We start from the raw sequence: 17,854 nt of genomic DNA, 5'->3' as shown, positions 1-17,854 counted from the left end.
TCATAATTGTATTTTTTATAAGAATAATAGAGGACATCTGTAATTACAGTTTTTGTCTGTTTGTTAGTTGTTGTTTTTTTATACGTGCACTGTGTTTTGTCCTGTGAATTGTATAGTGAGGTGTTTGCGTTTTTGTGTTTACTTGTCTTATGACAAAGGATGAAATATTGTGCTAATTCCTGCATGTTTACACTGCCATGAACTGTGGTCATGTTGATTAATCGGCAATGTCCTAATCAAACAAAGGATAAACAAACAAACAATAAGATATCTTTGTTTTCATTTAATTTGATGTCTGGAGAGTATTTGAAGACCCAATTGGTCATCAAGGGGCAAAGAAGGCACTATTTGTGTAGGATATGTGCAGTGTCCTATATACATAACGTATGTAATTAGGTGGTGTGAAACAATTCCCAAATAAAACAAACAAACAAAACAAAATAAAACCCTAACAATCCAGTGTGCAATCAGGAGGCCCTTATTGTGAAATCCAGTCCAGAGTTTCCGGCTGTCCTCGAGCCTCCGTCGTTCCACTCCGGCGCGTGCTCCGCTCAGCGTGCTCTGTGTTGTCAGGCAGAAAGCTCGTCGTCAGGGTGGCGCGCGCGTGTCCTCAGCAGCAGCAGTCAACGCGTTAGACAATAGGGTAGGTGCTTTCTGAAGCAGCCGGCGAGCGTTCATCCGTCCAGTCGTCGCTTTTCGCCGCGATGTCCGTGGTAGTGGAGTCTGGCTTCTCGAGCGAGGAGGTGCTGAACAGCCGCTTCCCGCTCCACCGGGCCTGTCGGGACGGAGACGTCGGAGCCCTGTGTTCCCTCCTTCAGTGCACCTCGAACCCGGCCGATCTCGCGGTGGAGGACACCTTCTACGGCTGGACGCCCATACACTGGGCCGCTCACTTCGGAAAGGTACGAGCCGCTCGCTCGGCCGGGCCCGGGGCTTCCGGTGAACGTCTTAGCTTTTAGTTTCCATCCCGAAAACGAGGCTTCGCCCGACATGACGAGCCTCGTCTCGGCCATTTCCTGGTCGGAGCTCGAGACTGAAAAGGCGGCCATCGTTAAGTGAACCCTGCGAGCTAAACATTTAGGTTTTTGTGTTTCTTTTTTACCCAGAATGCGTGACTCTGCGTGTAGGCGACGATACTCTGAACTGAAACAAGAAACAAAAAGACTCAGCGCTTACAATTCACCACACATTTACCAAACAGACTGGATTTATTTCACTCTTTCACCCTACATTGGGTAAAGCCAGGTGACATTTGAGCCCCAAACTGTAGTAAATGTGCAAACAAGCTGCAGGCATCACAGTACAATGCGTGTGTTTACCTAATGTACCACATTAAATTTGTCTAACGCAGCCTTATTTGTTGGACATGACAGGCCCGATTCTTTGCACAGACATTACACTCATGCCTTCCAGCTGTAGGTTTTCTAGCACCGTGCATGTCCATACCTGCCCACTGTGAATCTTCCCGTGTAATCTGACTTGTCTCTTCACAGCTGGAGTGCGTGGTGCGTCTGGTTCAAGTGGGCTGTGGTGTGAACTCCATCACCTCCAGGTTTGCCCAGACTCCCATTCACATTGCTGCCTTCGGGGGCCACCCTGAGTGTTTGTTATGGCTGCTTCAAGCCGGTGCAGATATTAACAAACAGGTAGGACATCAGATTTACTCTCACTCCCTTTCTCTCTCTCTCTCTAACCCCAGACAGCTCATTCAAGGAAGTTCTCTCGCTAGCATTTTATGGCGAGGGAGCGTGTAAAGATAGTCGTTTCTGGGGTGTGACGGCGTATTTTAAAACAAACTGCGACTCGACACCAAACATGCAGCAGCCACTTTTATCTTGTTCAGGCTAACAGGTGGAGCGAATAAAAAGAGCAGAGCGCTGTGAGACAATGAGCTTAGATGATCCCATCAGAGAGGATCATTCTAACTTTGGATTATTACCCCGACAGCGCTCCCACTTACTCCTGCACTTGACCTACATCCGTGCTGTGCGCCACATCTTCTGCTGCACGGCTGTTCTGGCGTTGTCCTGCCACAGCTGAAGGGATTTCATGCTCTGGGGTTATATTTTATGCTCCGCTGCACGACTGTAAGAGACTGGAATAGTAGGTCACGGTGACGTAACACGTTGTCGACGCCACGAGGGGCCCCGATCGCTTTATTCTTTGAATTTTTCCTCAGCAGTGACCTCTGAGAACATTCAGTTTATTGTGGATTTGTGATGTTTTAGTCTGATGTCTGCACAGCCGAGTCACTGAGCGGGGCCCACATTAGGCTGTGGTTCTTTTTTCCCTTCCCTCCATTTGCTCTCAGATAAATGTAACTGTATGTGTGTGTGTGTGTGTGTGGGCGGGCGGCGGTGACGTCTGGGTGAAAAGTTCAGGCCAAGGCACACCCTGTTGTCATTTTTGGAGCTTGTCCTTGGAAACAAAAATAGGGGGAAGTGAGAGAGAATATACAAAAATGTATTAAAAAAAAAAAGCACAAGTTTCAGTGCCTCAAACAGGGAAGCATTTTGACTCATGCCGCTGTTCTTGTCGTCACCCAGGACTATGTGGGCGAGACGCCCATCCACAAGGCTGCTCGAGCGGGCAGCCTGGAGTGCGTCAACGCTCTCTTGATTCAGGGAGCGAAAGCTGAGTAAGTCCTGTGATCAGTCCTGCGTCCACATTTCTTTTCCTCCTTTAATATCCAACATTTCAGTTGCGCCTTTCCAAGGGATCCCCATCAAATTCAGTTTCAGAGCAGCGCCGAGCTTCATCTGCTGACTATATCTGGGATTTCTGCAAAGATAAGACAATTATACAAATTGACCGTGCAGATAAGAGCAAAGGTCTTACCGAAAATAAATCAAAAACAGCCTTATATGGGGACCATTACAAACAGTGTGTTGATGCTCGCTAAATGGAGCTGCTCTATTATAACCAAATAAAACCAGTTTAGATGGTGTTTACAGTGTTTAAATGTAGACACAAATTTACAAGCTGGCTCATACTGAACATAGAATTTGCCATTTTGTAAGATTCCTACAATAAAATGCTACTTCAGTGTTTTATCTGGTGTTATAATTCCCACCAGGCAGCCTGCAAACATAAACATCCCAGACGTTTTGAACCCGTGCTGGAGATTTATCACTTCGCACCGAATCTCATCCGCAACGTAGCTTGTCTCATATAGATCTGGAGTTAGAAGAATGCTTGTGCTTTTTATGGAGTTTATTTCTTTAGTGGAATCATAAACTGTTCTGTAAAAAGAAAAAGAGGGAGAAAATTGATGGTGGTCCCTTGGAAATGTGACATTCTGTTTAATCTTTGAAATTGTTGTTTATTATTGCAACAATTGGCATTAAGTTGTCCTCTGTGTGTAATATTAGTAGGAAAGCTGTATTGACTTGATCAAAAGAAGTTAATCTGTAAACATTTGGTACCTTAAGGTGGTTTGACGCTTGTAATTTGAGGATACGTTTCTGTAAAAGTAAATCATTAACTTTGCACGGCACATTTGAGCCCAATCATTGGCGTCGTCAGTTTAGCGCCATCGTTACACAAACATAAGGACAACTTAATGTAAAAGTTAATGTACTGTTTATTACTTATTAGGCCTTATTGCATGATATTTGTTAAAAAACTACAATGTGGTTTTATTTACCATTTGTTTTGGCCAGGGCCTGGGTGACCAAATGCACGTTTGCTGCTTCGTCTGAAGCACTTTTCAGGTCGCTCTGAAAAAGGCAGCGAAAGGCTGTTTTGTTGCACACGATGAAAACGCTGCGACACTTCCTTGTGGAAGCTTTCAAACGTCCAGTTCTTTAGGTCCACTTTGCCGGCTTCCTATGGTCCTCACCCAGCTTGTAAAACACAAAGAGCTCTCTTGTTTTGCCGTAGATAAGCCCTCGGTTTATTATCCCCCCCCTCCCCTCCGAGCTGGAACGTCAAACCGCACCTTCGCTTCGCGTTTTGTTCTCGTGCCAGGAGCATTCCGGTTTTTGGAAAGTATTTTGCAACTGATGGCACAAACAAAGACACACCTCGTTTTTTTTTTTTCCCCTCTGCTACCTAAACGTGTTACAGTGATCTGCTCAAAACAATTAGTCGATGTTTCAACACTTAATTACCCAGAGATCCTGCAAACCAGCTCAGCAGCCTGAGCGTTTAGCTCCCCTGCTGCGACTGTCTCGTTTTAGTTTAACTCACGGTAAATGCACCTGTTAGTGGATGCTTTTACTGATTTTTCTTTTAACTCCAAACGCACAAATAGATTTTTTTAAAAAAGCCCCATTTTGGCGATTTACTAATTGATTTCCCATTTCTGCGTGTGACTGAAGAAAGCCCCGCTCGCTTCATCCTCAGAACAGGACGTGGTTTATTTCCAGCGTTTCGACCCAAACTCTGCCTCCGTCAGGTCTGACTGATCACCGTGAGTGAACGCTCTCCAGATTTACCATTTCCCCCCACGCAGCTTCATCGTCTGCAACAAACCCGCCTTTTCTTAGGGTGATTGGTGCGTCACAGAAACCCAGAGCTCCCAGGGGGTTTACAGGCCCACAGCAGATCGTTTAGATCTCCATAAAGTTGAGTTGACTTAAGGCTGCGAGTGAAGGAGGTAAACATCGCTGTGAATTATTGACTCTGACTTTTTATCTTATTAGACACAAAACAAGACGATCTACTTTAGACGGCGTCAATATAATCTAAGGACATTTGGTCTTGTCGCAGAAAAAAGGACACAAACTTGTAGCTGCTAACATTAAAGGGTTAAAACGTTCAGTTTTAGTGAGCCGTTTCAGGGAGATAATGTACATTTAAGTGCATATAACTTTTTGTATTGATAAAAATAATCAAAGTAATTGAGACACATTGATTATGACTTTTATTTAAGATTGATTATTGGTTTCTTGAACCCCCTGGTTGCTGTGGTTGTTTCAGTAAATTAAACCTTGTGCAGAGACGCTAACAGAGCCTTTATTCTCCGTTGGACAAACCTTCTGTGTATTTGGTGATCCACTGATGAATCTGACTTGTGATTAAAAATGATGTGATTTCCTCCCCCCTCCCCCCTGCAGATCACAGATACTTAGCTTAGTTTATTATCAGTTCTGTTTCTTGCAGCTTTTTGGTTTTAATTTATGATTCAGAAATGTAAGTGGGCACAACCGGGAGGGAAACTGAAGCACACAAGGTGGGACTGAGGCTCATGACAAAACCGCTTCAAACGGACCGAAACACGAAAAACGTTCATGTCAGATTGCTGTGAAATAAAATTAAAAAAAACAAGCTTTATAACAGAGAAAGGAAAAATAAATGTATAAATAAATATAATATACTGTTAGGTTGTTTTATTAAATAAATATCTTACTTTCTAAGATCAGTTTATGTAATTTCCATCATTTTAATAAAAACAGTTCACCATTAAAGTTTTTGTGCAAAAAAAAGATAAAAACAAATCAAGAACTTAATTTAAATCTTACTGTATTTACTGCCAAGAATAAACTTAACACAATTAAAAGTTTTCACTTTTAAATAATAAAAGGAGTTGTTGGAATTTTCTATGTGCCCGTCATGAATCAGATTTTATATTTTCAGCTTTTATAGCTCATTTTATTAAACCAGACGTGAAAATGTACATTTAGTACATTTTGTTGATAAACTGCTTTATATCAGTGAAGTTGTAACAGAGCTATCAAACCTTTAAGGCATGAAATTGAATCTGTTTTAACGAATGATGGGCTTTTCTTTTACTGTTGATTTTTAAAATGGAAAAATATTGAAAGTGGTCATTTAATATTTAATAAATGTCACCAGTTTGTAATTAAATCTTTCAAAAGAAAAAGCCACTCTTACCCGTCATCCCAGATTTAGTCTAATTTTTTATCTAGACTCTATATTTTTAATATAATTCCAGTTTATTCTTATTTAGAAAGTCACTGAGCCGTCTTTAAGACACATTGACAGAAGCTGATTTCTGGACCGTGAACTGTTTCATTCTTTGGCCTTCCTGACGACCTCCTCCTCCTCTTCATCATTTGTCTCATTTGTCTTGAACGAGCTTGTTGGCTCGCCTCCTCGTTTCTGGTTTTGGCTTCAGACCGTCTTGGCTTGGGAATTCACGAGACGAAATAATTCAACGCTCCATAAATTGGAAATACTCCAGATGTATTTTTAAATGCTTCGCAGAGATGTTCTTCAAGCTTGTGTCCTGGATCTTCTGACGCTGGAATAAACGAAGAAGAAGAAAAAAAATAAGAGAATTGAATCCTCTCACCGATCTTTTTACACTGATTCAACGTTGATCATTAATATTTAAACAGCTGATCGTCGACTCTGGGCTTGACCAGTAACCCGTCTGATAAGGTCTTGAAACGCTTGGAGTCCAATCATTTTATGCATTTTTTTTCCTGAAATCCTGGCTGTGCAAAAAGTACAAGAAGTCAACTGGAACAAAAATATAAAAGGCAAGGGGTCTTTTCAACGGGTCACGTGTTTCCTTTCCCCTTGAAACACACGCCCATTTAGGTTATTTGCGACTTTTTTTTTTTTTTTTGCTGCTGCGACGGGAATGAAAGTTTCCTTATAAAGCGCCTCGATCTTCCTGCTTCCTGGGGCAGCTTTTCTAAAGACCGCTTATCCTAACCAGGGTTAAAAAAACAAGAACAAGGTGATCTTATCAGTGAACGCACCGGTCCCGTTTTCCCACGCTTTTCATCTCCGCATATATGCTCGAAAATGGACACTTTTAAAACAGTGCTTCGGAGTTTTATGACATAAAAAAAAAAAAACCCAAAGTGAATAACACCGGCTCAGTGTTACAAAAACAAACACCTGAAAGTGCGACTTTTAGATACAAATGTGAGTTTCTTTTCCAAAGCGATGACAGCCTAAATAGCCTTGAAACTAGGATAATAAAAACTAAATTTATTTAGCTTCCCCCCTCCCCTTGTTTGTCATGAGCCTCAAGCTGTTAAGGTGGCGCAGTAGAAAGCTAGCTGCAGGTAGGACAGTTCTTCGAGGCTTCCAGCGACGAGAGTAGAGCAGCCATGTTTAGAGCAGCTGAGCGTAGCATCATGTTACTGACCTGTTTAATGCTAACATCATCCTGTTGCAATGGTTATTCACTGTCATTTCACTGTACCAGAAATGTTACTTTCTACACAGAAATGTTTTTTGTATGTCACAGTATTAACCCTTATATATATATATATATATATATTTAATATCATAGTCTGTTTTGACATCTAATCTTTGTCACCTTTACCTTTATGAAAGTGACAATAAGTTACAAAAAAAAAAAAAAGAAAAGAAACGTTTGCTGTACTGTTAACAAAACCAGAACCGTACATCTGAATGTTTTGCAGCCGTTGAATTGGAAATGACTTGGTTCTTTCAAGTAATCCTAGAAAGGGGGAGAATAGACACTGCTGAGTCTGCCCCGTTCCCTGGGATAGCCGCACTGTTGTGGCATTGAGTGTTCTCACTATCGCTTCCTATCTACACACTGGCAAACTGTTGAGGTATTTCTTGCGGTGATTGGTTTTAATGCTAGGTTTTTTTATGAATCAAAACTAAAGTTTTGTTGTTGTTGTTTGTTTTTGTTTTTTTTAGACCTGCATGCTTTGCTTATTATCCATGATTGTTCCTGTACTTTAGCCTTTTTTGTTTATTTATTTATTTTCTTAATGATTTGTTTTTTTTGAACTAACCATAGGAGTCCTTATATGGACAGGTTAAATCACGTGAGTCCCATGTCAACATTTAGCATGACTTATAGGCTGCCTCTGGAAGGTTAGACAATAGTTAGAGAAGATGCATACTGTGTGCTTAGGACTGAAAAGCAAAGCATACCAGGCATTTACAAAGAATTAACGCTTCCTTTTCTTTTTTCTTTTACAAATTTCAGCTCCAAACCTGACTCATTGGTAATCCATTTTGTTGGATCAGTGTTTTTATGTAGATGTTGGGTCTCACTGCAGGAATACTGCTAAAAAATTTAAAGCTAAAGCAAAAAAAGGGAACTACTTAATTTATTGCTTCATTGAATTTTAATAAAGGTTAAAAACCAAACAAATGTTGCGTATGAAGCCACAGAGTTGAATGAGAACATGAATAATATGTGCTGTTGAGGTTCCTCATACTGTAAGTTTACTTAAAAATGAATTTGTTTGTAGTTTTCATTAAATATTTGAAAGTTTCTGTTCTTTAAAACATTTCACTCATCAGATTGAATACTGTCAACAAATGTTACTGCTGTAACTCAACAGTACTTTACAACTTTCTTAATTTTGTCCTTTGACTTTACCTTAGATGCTAAATTATCGATTAAACAGGAAATCTTTAAGGTGTTAAGGAGGAATCCTGGTTTGGAGACGGTTTTGTTTGGATTTTATCGGAAACAGGCGTCCAGAGGCTTAAACCACTGGATTCCCAATAGAAAGCGCATATCTAATGTATGTTTTTATTTATTTATTTTTAAATATATGCAGGAAAATTATGAAAACTGTCGTGGATTTAATAAAATAAAATATTTATTTAATTATATTGCTGTGTAATTTAGTTGTTTCTTATTTGCAGTGGAGTAATTTCTGTCTATTGTACGTTAATTTAGGTGCTTAAAAATAGTAAATAAACACAGTTAAGGGTTTGTATTCCTCAGTCTGAGACCTGCCCATCTACCTCGGTGTCTTTCTATAAATGTAATGTTCGTATAACTGGCAAAAAATCCTTGGAAGCGTTAATTTTGAAGGGGACGGGTAATGTGCAACAAGTTTGTGTGATATTTTTGTTTGGTTTTAAATCTTGAAATTATTACAGAATGTTTTATCATGTGCACTAGCTCTTGAAATGTGTTTTCGTTTCATTTGTTTTTTGCACAACTGTTTAGATAAGAACGCAGAGAATGAGCAAATTCTAATCGAGATGAATGACCCGACAGTGACTGTGGTGCTTTAAATTCAGTTCAGTTGGTGTGGGAGCTAATGTCATCTGGATTTAATGCCAAGTGTTCAGAAAAGGTTTCATAAATCACCCTTTACTTCAGTTATTTAATATACTAAAGATTAGCCGCACTTTAGCTCTAATACACTGGGTTATGTTCAAAATATCCAGCAGATAGTTAAGTAACCAAGCTTTAATCTCACGTTAATTAAAAGTAAGAGGTTGGACATGGGCCTGCTGTTCCAGTTCTTGACAAAGCCTGAACTGTTCTCGCAGGAACCCACTTTGCAGTCTGATGATATTTAGGCTCGGAACAAGTGCAGCGTTGTTTTGAAATTGGCTCAAGGAGAGCAGAAACATTCTCCGGAAGATATTTAATAATTCACGGAATACTCCTTATATCATCAACGACTAATAATCAGAACTTGGCCCTTCGTTGAATGTTATTAGTTTTAAAGACGTGCCAGCCAAAGGCTTTTCTTATGTAAAATTATGTAAAATTGTTTTGTTCTTTTGTTGAAACAAAAATCTGTTTTTATAAAATCCTAGTTTTATTCTTGTTGAGGCATTGCTTCCACACTACAGCTCTACAAACCTTCAGGGTCTGTAAATTGGGGTGAAAACTTAAAGCACATCACTGTTTGCTTATTCATTATTGCACTCAGAAAATCACTTTATTCTTGCTGCAACTGGGCATGATTAACACAACTGTTTAAAACACACACACACGCACACACCAGTTTGTAGAAACGCTGCTCCTCGTAGGACCCATGCTTCCTCCCGTCTTTATTTCTTTTATTTTGACGTTCATCTTTCTTCAAAGGTCTCTGCCTTGGCCGGGAGGATTTCTGGATTTCCAGCTCTTGGCGGCTCACGTTTGACCTCGTTCCGTTCCTGTCACTGCGCCCGTTTCTTCTGGAATAGCGTTTGAGGATATTCCCGAATGTCCCGACGCTCCCTCAGTGACAAACCTCAGTCTTCTGCTTCTTTCTGAAGAATTCTTTGCTTTTCCAGCCTTTGTTACCGGCAAGAAAATGCTTCAGATCCACTCTTCTCATGCAGTAAACGTTCAGATCATATATGTGGAATTTGGATGCATCTTTTTGTGGCGATCCTTGAGCAGGATCGGCATTGGAAACAACAGATTACAGAAGATTTCGATGCGACGTCCTGCAGAAGAGGCAAACCATGAGGCTACCTGCAGAAACGATCTCCCTTTTGATTCAGCGACTCGTCTGTCATCTTCAGTCCGTTGGATTGCTTTGGACGCTCAAACTAATGCAGGGGGAAGAAGGTTCAGTTGTCCTAAACATGTCCTTTTGTAGCAAATATGTTTCCCTAATTCTGCGGAAACTGAAATGATTTAGATTCTCTGTAGGAATTGATCCAAAAGTGATCAGTCGTCATCTTCACGGAGATGATGAGACGATGTGGAAGGGTAGAGCAGCACAGGTTAATTCTTTACATCTGTTAATGTCCATGTGCGAATATCTGCTTAATGAGTCTGCGTGTGTGCGTGCGTGCGTGTGTGTGTGTGCGCGTGCTTGGGCTCGTCTCATTCTGTCGTTTCTTTTTGTTGTGCGAAGCCGGCGTACAGTGAGCGTTTCTGACACTCTTCCTTCCCGTTGTGCAGCATGAGGAATGCCAGTGGGCTGACGGCCGCTGACCTGGCCCACGCGCAGGGATTCCACGAGTGCGCTCAAACTCTCGCCAATGCCCAGAACCTCCAGCAAAACGCCGCCCAGTCCCAGAACAGGGCTTTTCTCAATGGCGTGAGCCAGAATGGGGGCCACGCTCTGCCCACCATCCAGGGACGCAGCTTCTTGAATGGCGTGCCCAACAGAAAGAGGTCTTTTGACGGCATTGAGGCAAATCCGTTCAAGAAGGCCAGACCTAATGGTAGGTCTATAGGTTCATCAGATTTGGTTTTGTTGTACACTAATATCCTGACATGTTGTCTTATTTGAAGGCTTAAAAGTAGTCCAAATTGTAGATTTCTTTACACTACTTGTGAATACGATAATGATTCTGTTTTTTAGGGTTTCTTTCTTACTTCAAACTAAGCTTTTTGAACAGTGGTGTGCTTTTAAAAAAATGACAAAGGTTGAAGAAAGATGGAATTTGACATTTTTACCTGAACCCATCAGGGCAGGAAAATTTAGCTACTCGGAAAGTTTGAGATTTGTTAAAGAAATGTAGGTTTGATCTGTACTCAGTAACTCAGTTTTAACCATAAAGAAACAATGGTATGTGTTAAGAAAAAACTGAATTCTTGTAAATTTGACATTGAGTGAACTCATTGGGACAGAGAATTGGAGTCACTCAGAAATTAAATGTAGGTTTGAACCGTACTTATCAATTATTTTTAACTGTAAAGAAATTATTCATTTAAAAAACCCATAAAAGCACCAGATAAATCAGTTTATTTGAACAAACACTTAGCAGCAGTAATTATAGAGCTCAAATTTATTCCATTTTTAGCAGCTTTTTTTTTTTTTTTTTAATCTGTATTCTTAAAAAAAGAGGACCAGGAGCCTTTCAGAAGACTGATTTTTGCCCTCTGTGTGTATTTAGGGATGTGCATGCCATCTGCATTTCTGAATGGGAACGGGCCACTGGGTGGCAGCGAAGAGGCCCAGATGGAGAGCTCGAACATGGAGACAACAGCGACCGTAACCTCAGGTGGGCCAGGAAGCTTTGCTTTTGGGCTGAGTGGGTTTGCGCCGCCTCAGGGGCCGGGCCTTCTGGATCCGTGTGAGGACCAGGGTCCGCGGGACAAGCTGAGCCCCGCGACCAAAGAGCTGGAAGTCATCACTGTGGCGTCGATGCAGACTCCTTGCCGCTGTACTAATTCTTACGCTTACCTGTAGAAGGGCTCGCGTGTAACGGCACAATTTTAATATATACTCATTTGTATCGTCTGATTGTTTTTCTTTTTTATGCTATATACACACACACACAAAGGAGTACATGTGTTTTAGTTTGGTGAGCTAACTTTGAAGGTGTGTAGAACTGTCTCTGAGTGAGTGATGTATTTTATACTTTTTCATGTAACTGATAAAGGTTTGAAGATGTTTATTTGTAGCTACGACTCCTATATATCCAGTCTATCCTCCTAGTTTAACAGATTACTCTTTAGGCTCATTATATTTACAGAATGATTTTGTTTTGCACAATTTCGCTGCAGTGTTTGCCAGTAAAACTGTTTAAAATCCTCCTGATGAGTGCTGCAGTGTTAGAAGAACTGGTCACCTGAAGAGTGAGGGCGTTATTGAATTTTAGCATCACTCATTGGATTTACAGATGAAACTTTTTGGACTAGATGTAACTTTGATACATTTATGCTACTGCTTAGAAAACAAGTGAAGCTTTGTTTTGTTTATTTTCGTTTTGTATCTCCACTAAGAATTACATTTTTGGACAATGTTTCTTCGATCAAAGCACCAGTTTTACATTAGGCTTGTTTGACTCTTAGATTTACACCTAAATGCTGAGGAGAGGTTTCTTGCATCAATTTAAGCTCTTTTTCTATTCAAGAATAACTTTATGCCAAAGCATATCCCAACATGAATGTAGCCTGTAAAGAAGAACTAATTGACTTGGCTTTATTCTACACTGAGAAACGACGATTCATTCGCTCAATGTTTGTCTGTTTCTTTCTTTCATTATTTGTTTTCATGTTTAATGTATGTGTTTGCCGGCGGGGTTGACGTGTGTGTCACGGAGCACCTCGAAGGATTGTTTAAATCTTTTCTTTGTTTAACAATCAATTATTTATGAACCGTTCTGCTCGAGAAAGATTGCATAGATCTCTACGTTATGCAAAACGCCTTACTTCTTGAGCTCCGTCGAACGTTTTGTACATTGTTTTCCAGCTTTTTTTTTGATACTAGGGAAAATTCTGTTTGGTTTCTTTTGTTTGTTTTTTTTACGTATAATTTCATGTTGAAGATGGGTTTATATTTTCATGGTGGATGGTGAGTGTATGTCTGAAACCTACAGCACTTGGTTGACGAGCAGGTTTAGCTTTGTATTTGACTGTAAAACGATGAAACCATTAAATGTGGCTACGTTTTTATAAACGTGATTGTAGCTTTTGATTTCTTGATTGTCTTTGAATTTGTGTCAAGTCACGGATGGACATTTATCTGTCAGGCTGTTTTTTTTTCTGCAGCAGAATTGGGTCATTACACAGAAATTGCACAAAAAGAACCACGGATCAAAATGTAAAAAAAGGGTTAAATAAGGATCTTGGGTGAATTTCACAACGTATTGATCTGTGCGTAATCCAGAAGGTTACAGAACATTTTTTTTCTCTAGTGTGTTGAAATCAGGTCACCTAGAAGCCTTTCATAATTGGCTGCTCGTGGCCAAACCTGCGTTTTAAAAATTGTGCAAAACAAAATCCAGTAAAATTGCCTCGCCTGCCTCGCTGTACTGTACGGAGGCAGGTCGTGATTAAAAATGTGTGCTATTTTATTTAATTTTTTTAAAACCATTTTGTCTATTTTCCAGCGGCAGGAGACAGACACTGTGTGGATTTTTCCTCAAATAACCAAACAGCAGGAATGCTCCTTGGTCAGCACATCTACGGTCTCTCACCTGAGGCCATTAGCACTGCAGGCAGCCAGGTGGAGCACCAGAAGTCTGTCAAAGCAGAGCAGATGTATGACCATGCCCTCTACAGCACCATGCTGCTTTATCATGGATCCTAAAGTACCAAGGATGTACTGAGCAGGCTGTCTTTTTTTATTTGAACTTTTCGAACCTGAACTTCATTTAGGCCTATTTAAGCATTTATTTGCCTTAAAGCCACTGAGTGGTCAAGTTTTGTTATTATTATTATTTTTTAAATTACCGTTGGCTTCAAGTGGCAGGGGCATTGCCGGGGAAACGTGTAACTGAAGACTGAGCAGAGTGCATTAATGTTTTGTTCGAGAAACAAGTGTTAAATCTTCTGTTTGAGTGTGCTGCAAAGGTTCTAACAAAAAAAAACAAAAAAACAAAACACACTAAAAGCATCTAAGAGGAAGCACTGCCAAAACGACTAATGGGTTTTTGTTTCAAGTCGATGTTAAATTCAGCTCAGATCCATCCAGTGTAACTCATTAAGTATTAAAGGACTTTTGCAAATGTTAAGGTCTAAGCTATTTTGTTTATTTTTTAAGCTTTTGATTGAGGCCACTTTAAGAGGAGTTTTAAGGGGTTTCTTAAGGGTTTCAGAGGTTTTATTTCATCTTTGGATCCATGACACCATATTGTGCAGCATGGGCTTCAAAAATGTATATATTTAACAGAAAACAAAGACATGACAGGACCTGAGAGATGCATCATTCTTCAGTTAGTCTACTCCTGTAAGCCAATAGCTTTTTGGTGCTAAAATACTTTTTAAAAAGCTGTTATTTTGGGTCATTTTCATAAATAGAAACAAGTTGTTTAGTACAGTCTGCTGGTAAAGTGTCTGCAGATCAAATTTAATATTTGTTAAATAGTTTACCATGTTGGCACAACTGTCTTAACACTTTAGCTTAAGAGGCTTTTTGTTTATATACATAATACAGAAAAACTACACTGAAAATTAGTGGAAAAAGCAGTCAGAAGTCCGAGGAAACGCTTCCGGTAGTCTCAAAAAAGTACTAATATTTGTGAAGAAACAATGGATGTTTTATATATATTTTTAAAAAATTAAAAAAATACTGGTCCAGATGATCAGAAACAGGCCTTAAATGCAGCCTCACGTGTGGGGGCACACCGCACCTGTCACCAGGACCTCAACATCGCCCCGCTGCACAAACATCACGTCACTGTGGCCACGCCCCCTGGCAGTCGATGGTCTCTCCCAGAAAGGGGGGGAAATAATTTATCGTTTTACAAAACGTAAAACTGCATACGTGCAACTTGTCAATATACAGTATAATAAATCGTCAAATATGTATTATAAGATTTAAGTTGTGTTTTGACTCGCATTTGAGAGCTAAAAAATATGTTTTTAATTCAGCTGTCGCGCTGGTGTCCCCCTTGCGTGAATGGTATCGTCCTGTAAGTCTATCTGGGCTAACCGGAGCGTCAGGGTTATCAGGAGAACGACGGAAACGTCGGCCCCAGCGACGAGAGCTACCGTGAAGTTCTCCAAAAAAAGAAAAAATTCATTACCTGCAATAATATCATTTCGGTACAAGAACTTCCCCGTCAACATAGCGGTGTCATCGTAAGTGTTTCACATCTTGAGCCATGTCGACCCCGGCTAGAAGGAGACTTATGAGAGATTTTAAACGGTGAGTTGGTGAAAAATTGTTCAAAGATAACGTTGGTTAGCCGTTTGGGCAAAACAGCTAACGTTAGCCTAGCTTACGTCGGCTTGTTAAAGCTAACCTTTTATATTTTATCCTGAACAAGTAGAACCAGCTTCACAGTAAAGTACCATTTTTAAGACGCCTGTTATGCGTAACATACATGCAATATTGGTGAATGTATGTACATATTATATTTGAGTCGAAAACCCTTTCAGTGCCACTTAAGCTAGCAGGCTAGCCGGATATGTAATAAATGTAGTCACATTTACTTTGAGGCGAGATTTGACACGGCAGAAGTGACGTTTTGGTCGTTACTTCCTAGAAGAAAGACACAAATTCACAAGGGAAGTAACAAAAACAACGCGGTGTCTGCATTTTGTAAAGTGAGAATCTCACAGCCTGTGCTGACACACAGGAACATCTTGTCCACAAAAAAAGGATGGTTTCTTTACTTAAAGGGAGCTTCGGTTGTTTCCATTGTGATTAATTCATTTTCTCCCACAGTAAATCAGCTTATGTAGGTAATTCCGAGAACGTTTTAAACTAATTTTTGAGGGTGTCACCTCCCTTTATGGGACAGTATTTTAAGTCCCGACAAGTCATGAATCTTGTGGGGGAGACTCCCTCCAGGTGTTGTTGGAGACATATTTGCTATGAGAGGAATGATCTGTGTTAAATGAAAAAGGATGATTCAACTTGGAGTGCTGCAAAACCTGTAGGACGGTGACGTACTCCAGAAACTCTTGATATGAAGCGTGTTTTTGTGTGTACGGAGTGTTAGACGTAGACGATCCTTGTATGAATCTGTGAGAAGAAAAAAGGGCCGATTCGTGTTTTATCGAGATCTTAAACCTGACTGCTGATGGACCGAACCAGTCTGCTCTCTTATTGTGTGGTAATAAAAAGCTGGGGCGTAATCATGACTTCATTTTGGCTCCAAAGGCTACAAGAAGATCCTCCAGCTGGTGTCAGCGGTGCCCCGTCCGAAAACAACATCATGGTGTGGAATGCAGTCATCTTTGGGTGAGAATGTGACATCTATCCATCACGTAAATTAGCCTATAAAGTGTGAAACATAACAAACTGATCTTTTTTTTTTTTTTAATCTTTCAGCCCTGAAGGAACACCGTTCGAGGATGGTATGTACCCTACTTTATTATATACACACTATGCATTTAAAAGATATCATTCATGCCAGTTTTTATTCCAATGTGACAATGACTCACTTGTAAGTTATTCTTTTGGTGTTGGGTGTTACGCTTAGGTTCCTCCGCCCGATGTTCTCCTTTATCCCTCATCACAAAACACGCATTTGAGATGATTGTCCTCCTTTGTCTCCTGTTTTTTGTCTCAGGTACCTTTAAACTCATTGTAGAATTCACAGAAGAATATCCCAACAAACCGCCCACAGTACGATTTGTCTCGAAGATGTTTCATCCAAATGGTAAGAGTTGTAATATGTGCTCATGTTATAGTGTTTGGCAGTGTGTCATTATCTTTTATTTGTTGTTTTTTTTTGGCGTCTACAGTCTACGCGGATGGCAGTATATGTCTAGACATTTTACAGAACCGCTGGAGTCCCACTTACGATGTGTCCTCTATTCTTACATCTATCCAGGTGAATGAATAAATGTTGCCTTTCCTTCAAGAAAAAAGGAAGTCACCCAGCTAATTCTGGATCTTTTTTCTCCCACCCCCCACAGTCCCTGCTGGACGAGCCGAACCCCAACAGTCCAGCGAACAGTCAGGCGGCTCAGCTGTACCAGGAGAACAAACGGGAGTACGAGAAGCGCGTCTCTGCTATAGTCGAACAAAGCTGGAGAGACAGTTGACCTGACTCTCCCCAAAGCTGCTCGCTCCATAGTCAAGCTGTGTGTGCTGCAAGTTTTAGTGGAGTAACTCTTTAATTTAAAACAAAAAAAAGAAATTTTGATCCCCGTTTTTAATTTCAAGCTTTTATGCACTTTACCTTCAACTTCACCGTAGTGGATTTTTTTAATTTCCTCTTTTTGTCCCAGTTTTTTTTTTTTTTTTTCTTTGATTTTCCTACACATCCTTTCTAGACAAGTCTGGGGGAAATGTGTGAATATTGCCTTGGTGTTTTGTCAGTATGGACTAACAGATCATTACGCAAACAAACAAAAAAGCAATCTGGTGTTTTCACTTGCTGTAGAAACTTCCCATGACCTTTTTTATGTTTGTTCGTCCACAAAGGTGCGTCATCAGCGAAGTCACGGGCCCCGTTCTGTTGAGCGCCTGTTCTCGTGTGTCGATTAATTTTCAAAACGCAGTGGAATAACGAGCAGCCTGAGCATTACAGCTGAATCGCACATCTCGACACAGTGTCCTTTGCTGTGTTGTGAACTGTTACATGCATGACGTTGTGTTTTCACAATCCCGTTGAGTTCTCATGTATAAAGCTAAAGAAAGCTGCAACTGAAATTATGTACAGATTTTGCACTGGTTGTCCCTCATGTCACTTTTTCCAGTACTTGTAAATAAACAAAGTCATCCTTAGGTGGGAATGTCTCTTCTTTTTTTTTTTTAAACCAAGCATTGTGTTTGACATATATTCCCTGACAGTGACAAGAAGAGGAACCATGGTTTTGTTTAATTTCTTTGCTTGTATTCTTGGT

At 40.3% G+C, this 17,854-nt stretch overlaps 2 protein-coding genes and 1 long non-coding RNA gene across 3 annotated transcripts; 2 read left to right on the top strand and 1 right to left on the bottom strand.

Annotated features, from left to right (window-relative positions):
* Nucleotides 1–527: 527 nt before the first annotated feature.
* On the top strand, nt 528–14,064 carry ankrd10b (ankyrin repeat domain 10b). The gene is made up of 6 exons (XM_017410259.3): nt 528–902; nt 1,494–1,646; nt 2,547–2,638; nt 10,559–10,824; nt 11,500–11,607; nt 13,441–14,064. The coding sequence occupies exons 1-6, from the start codon at nt 705–707 to the stop codon at nt 13,638–13,640; spliced, it is 1,017 nt and encodes a 338-aa protein (XP_017265748.1). The 5' UTR covers nt 528–704; the 3' UTR covers nt 13,641–14,064.
* LOC119617141 lies at nt 739–1,557 on the bottom strand. The gene is made up of 2 exons (XR_005233323.1): nt 1,447–1,557; nt 739–1,143 (listed from the first exon to the last, which is right to left on the bottom strand). It is a non-coding gene; the product is annotated as an uncharacterized LOC119617141 (long non-coding RNA).
* Nucleotides 14,065–14,988: 924 nt separating the features above from the next.
* On the top strand, nt 14,989–17,735 carry ube2al (ubiquitin conjugating enzyme E2 A, like). The gene is made up of 6 exons (XM_017410141.3): nt 14,989–15,200; nt 16,161–16,241; nt 16,332–16,357; nt 16,573–16,662; nt 16,748–16,836; nt 16,922–17,735. Exons 1-6 carry the CDS (start codon nt 15,157–15,159, stop codon nt 17,048–17,050), a joined length of 459 nt encoding a protein of 152 aa, XP_017265630.1. The 5' UTR covers nt 14,989–15,156; the 3' UTR covers nt 17,051–17,735.
* Nucleotides 17,736–17,854: the final 119 nt, after the last annotated feature.

This window comes from Kryptolebias marmoratus, linkage group LG6 (genome assembly GCF_001649575.2).
Source record: "Kryptolebias marmoratus isolate JLee-2015 linkage group LG6, ASM164957v2, whole genome shotgun sequence".
NCBI classification, from domain to species: domain Eukaryota; kingdom Metazoa; phylum Chordata; class Actinopteri; order Cyprinodontiformes; family Rivulidae; genus Kryptolebias; species Kryptolebias marmoratus.
This window is presented reverse-complemented; position numbering and strand designations above follow the sequence as displayed.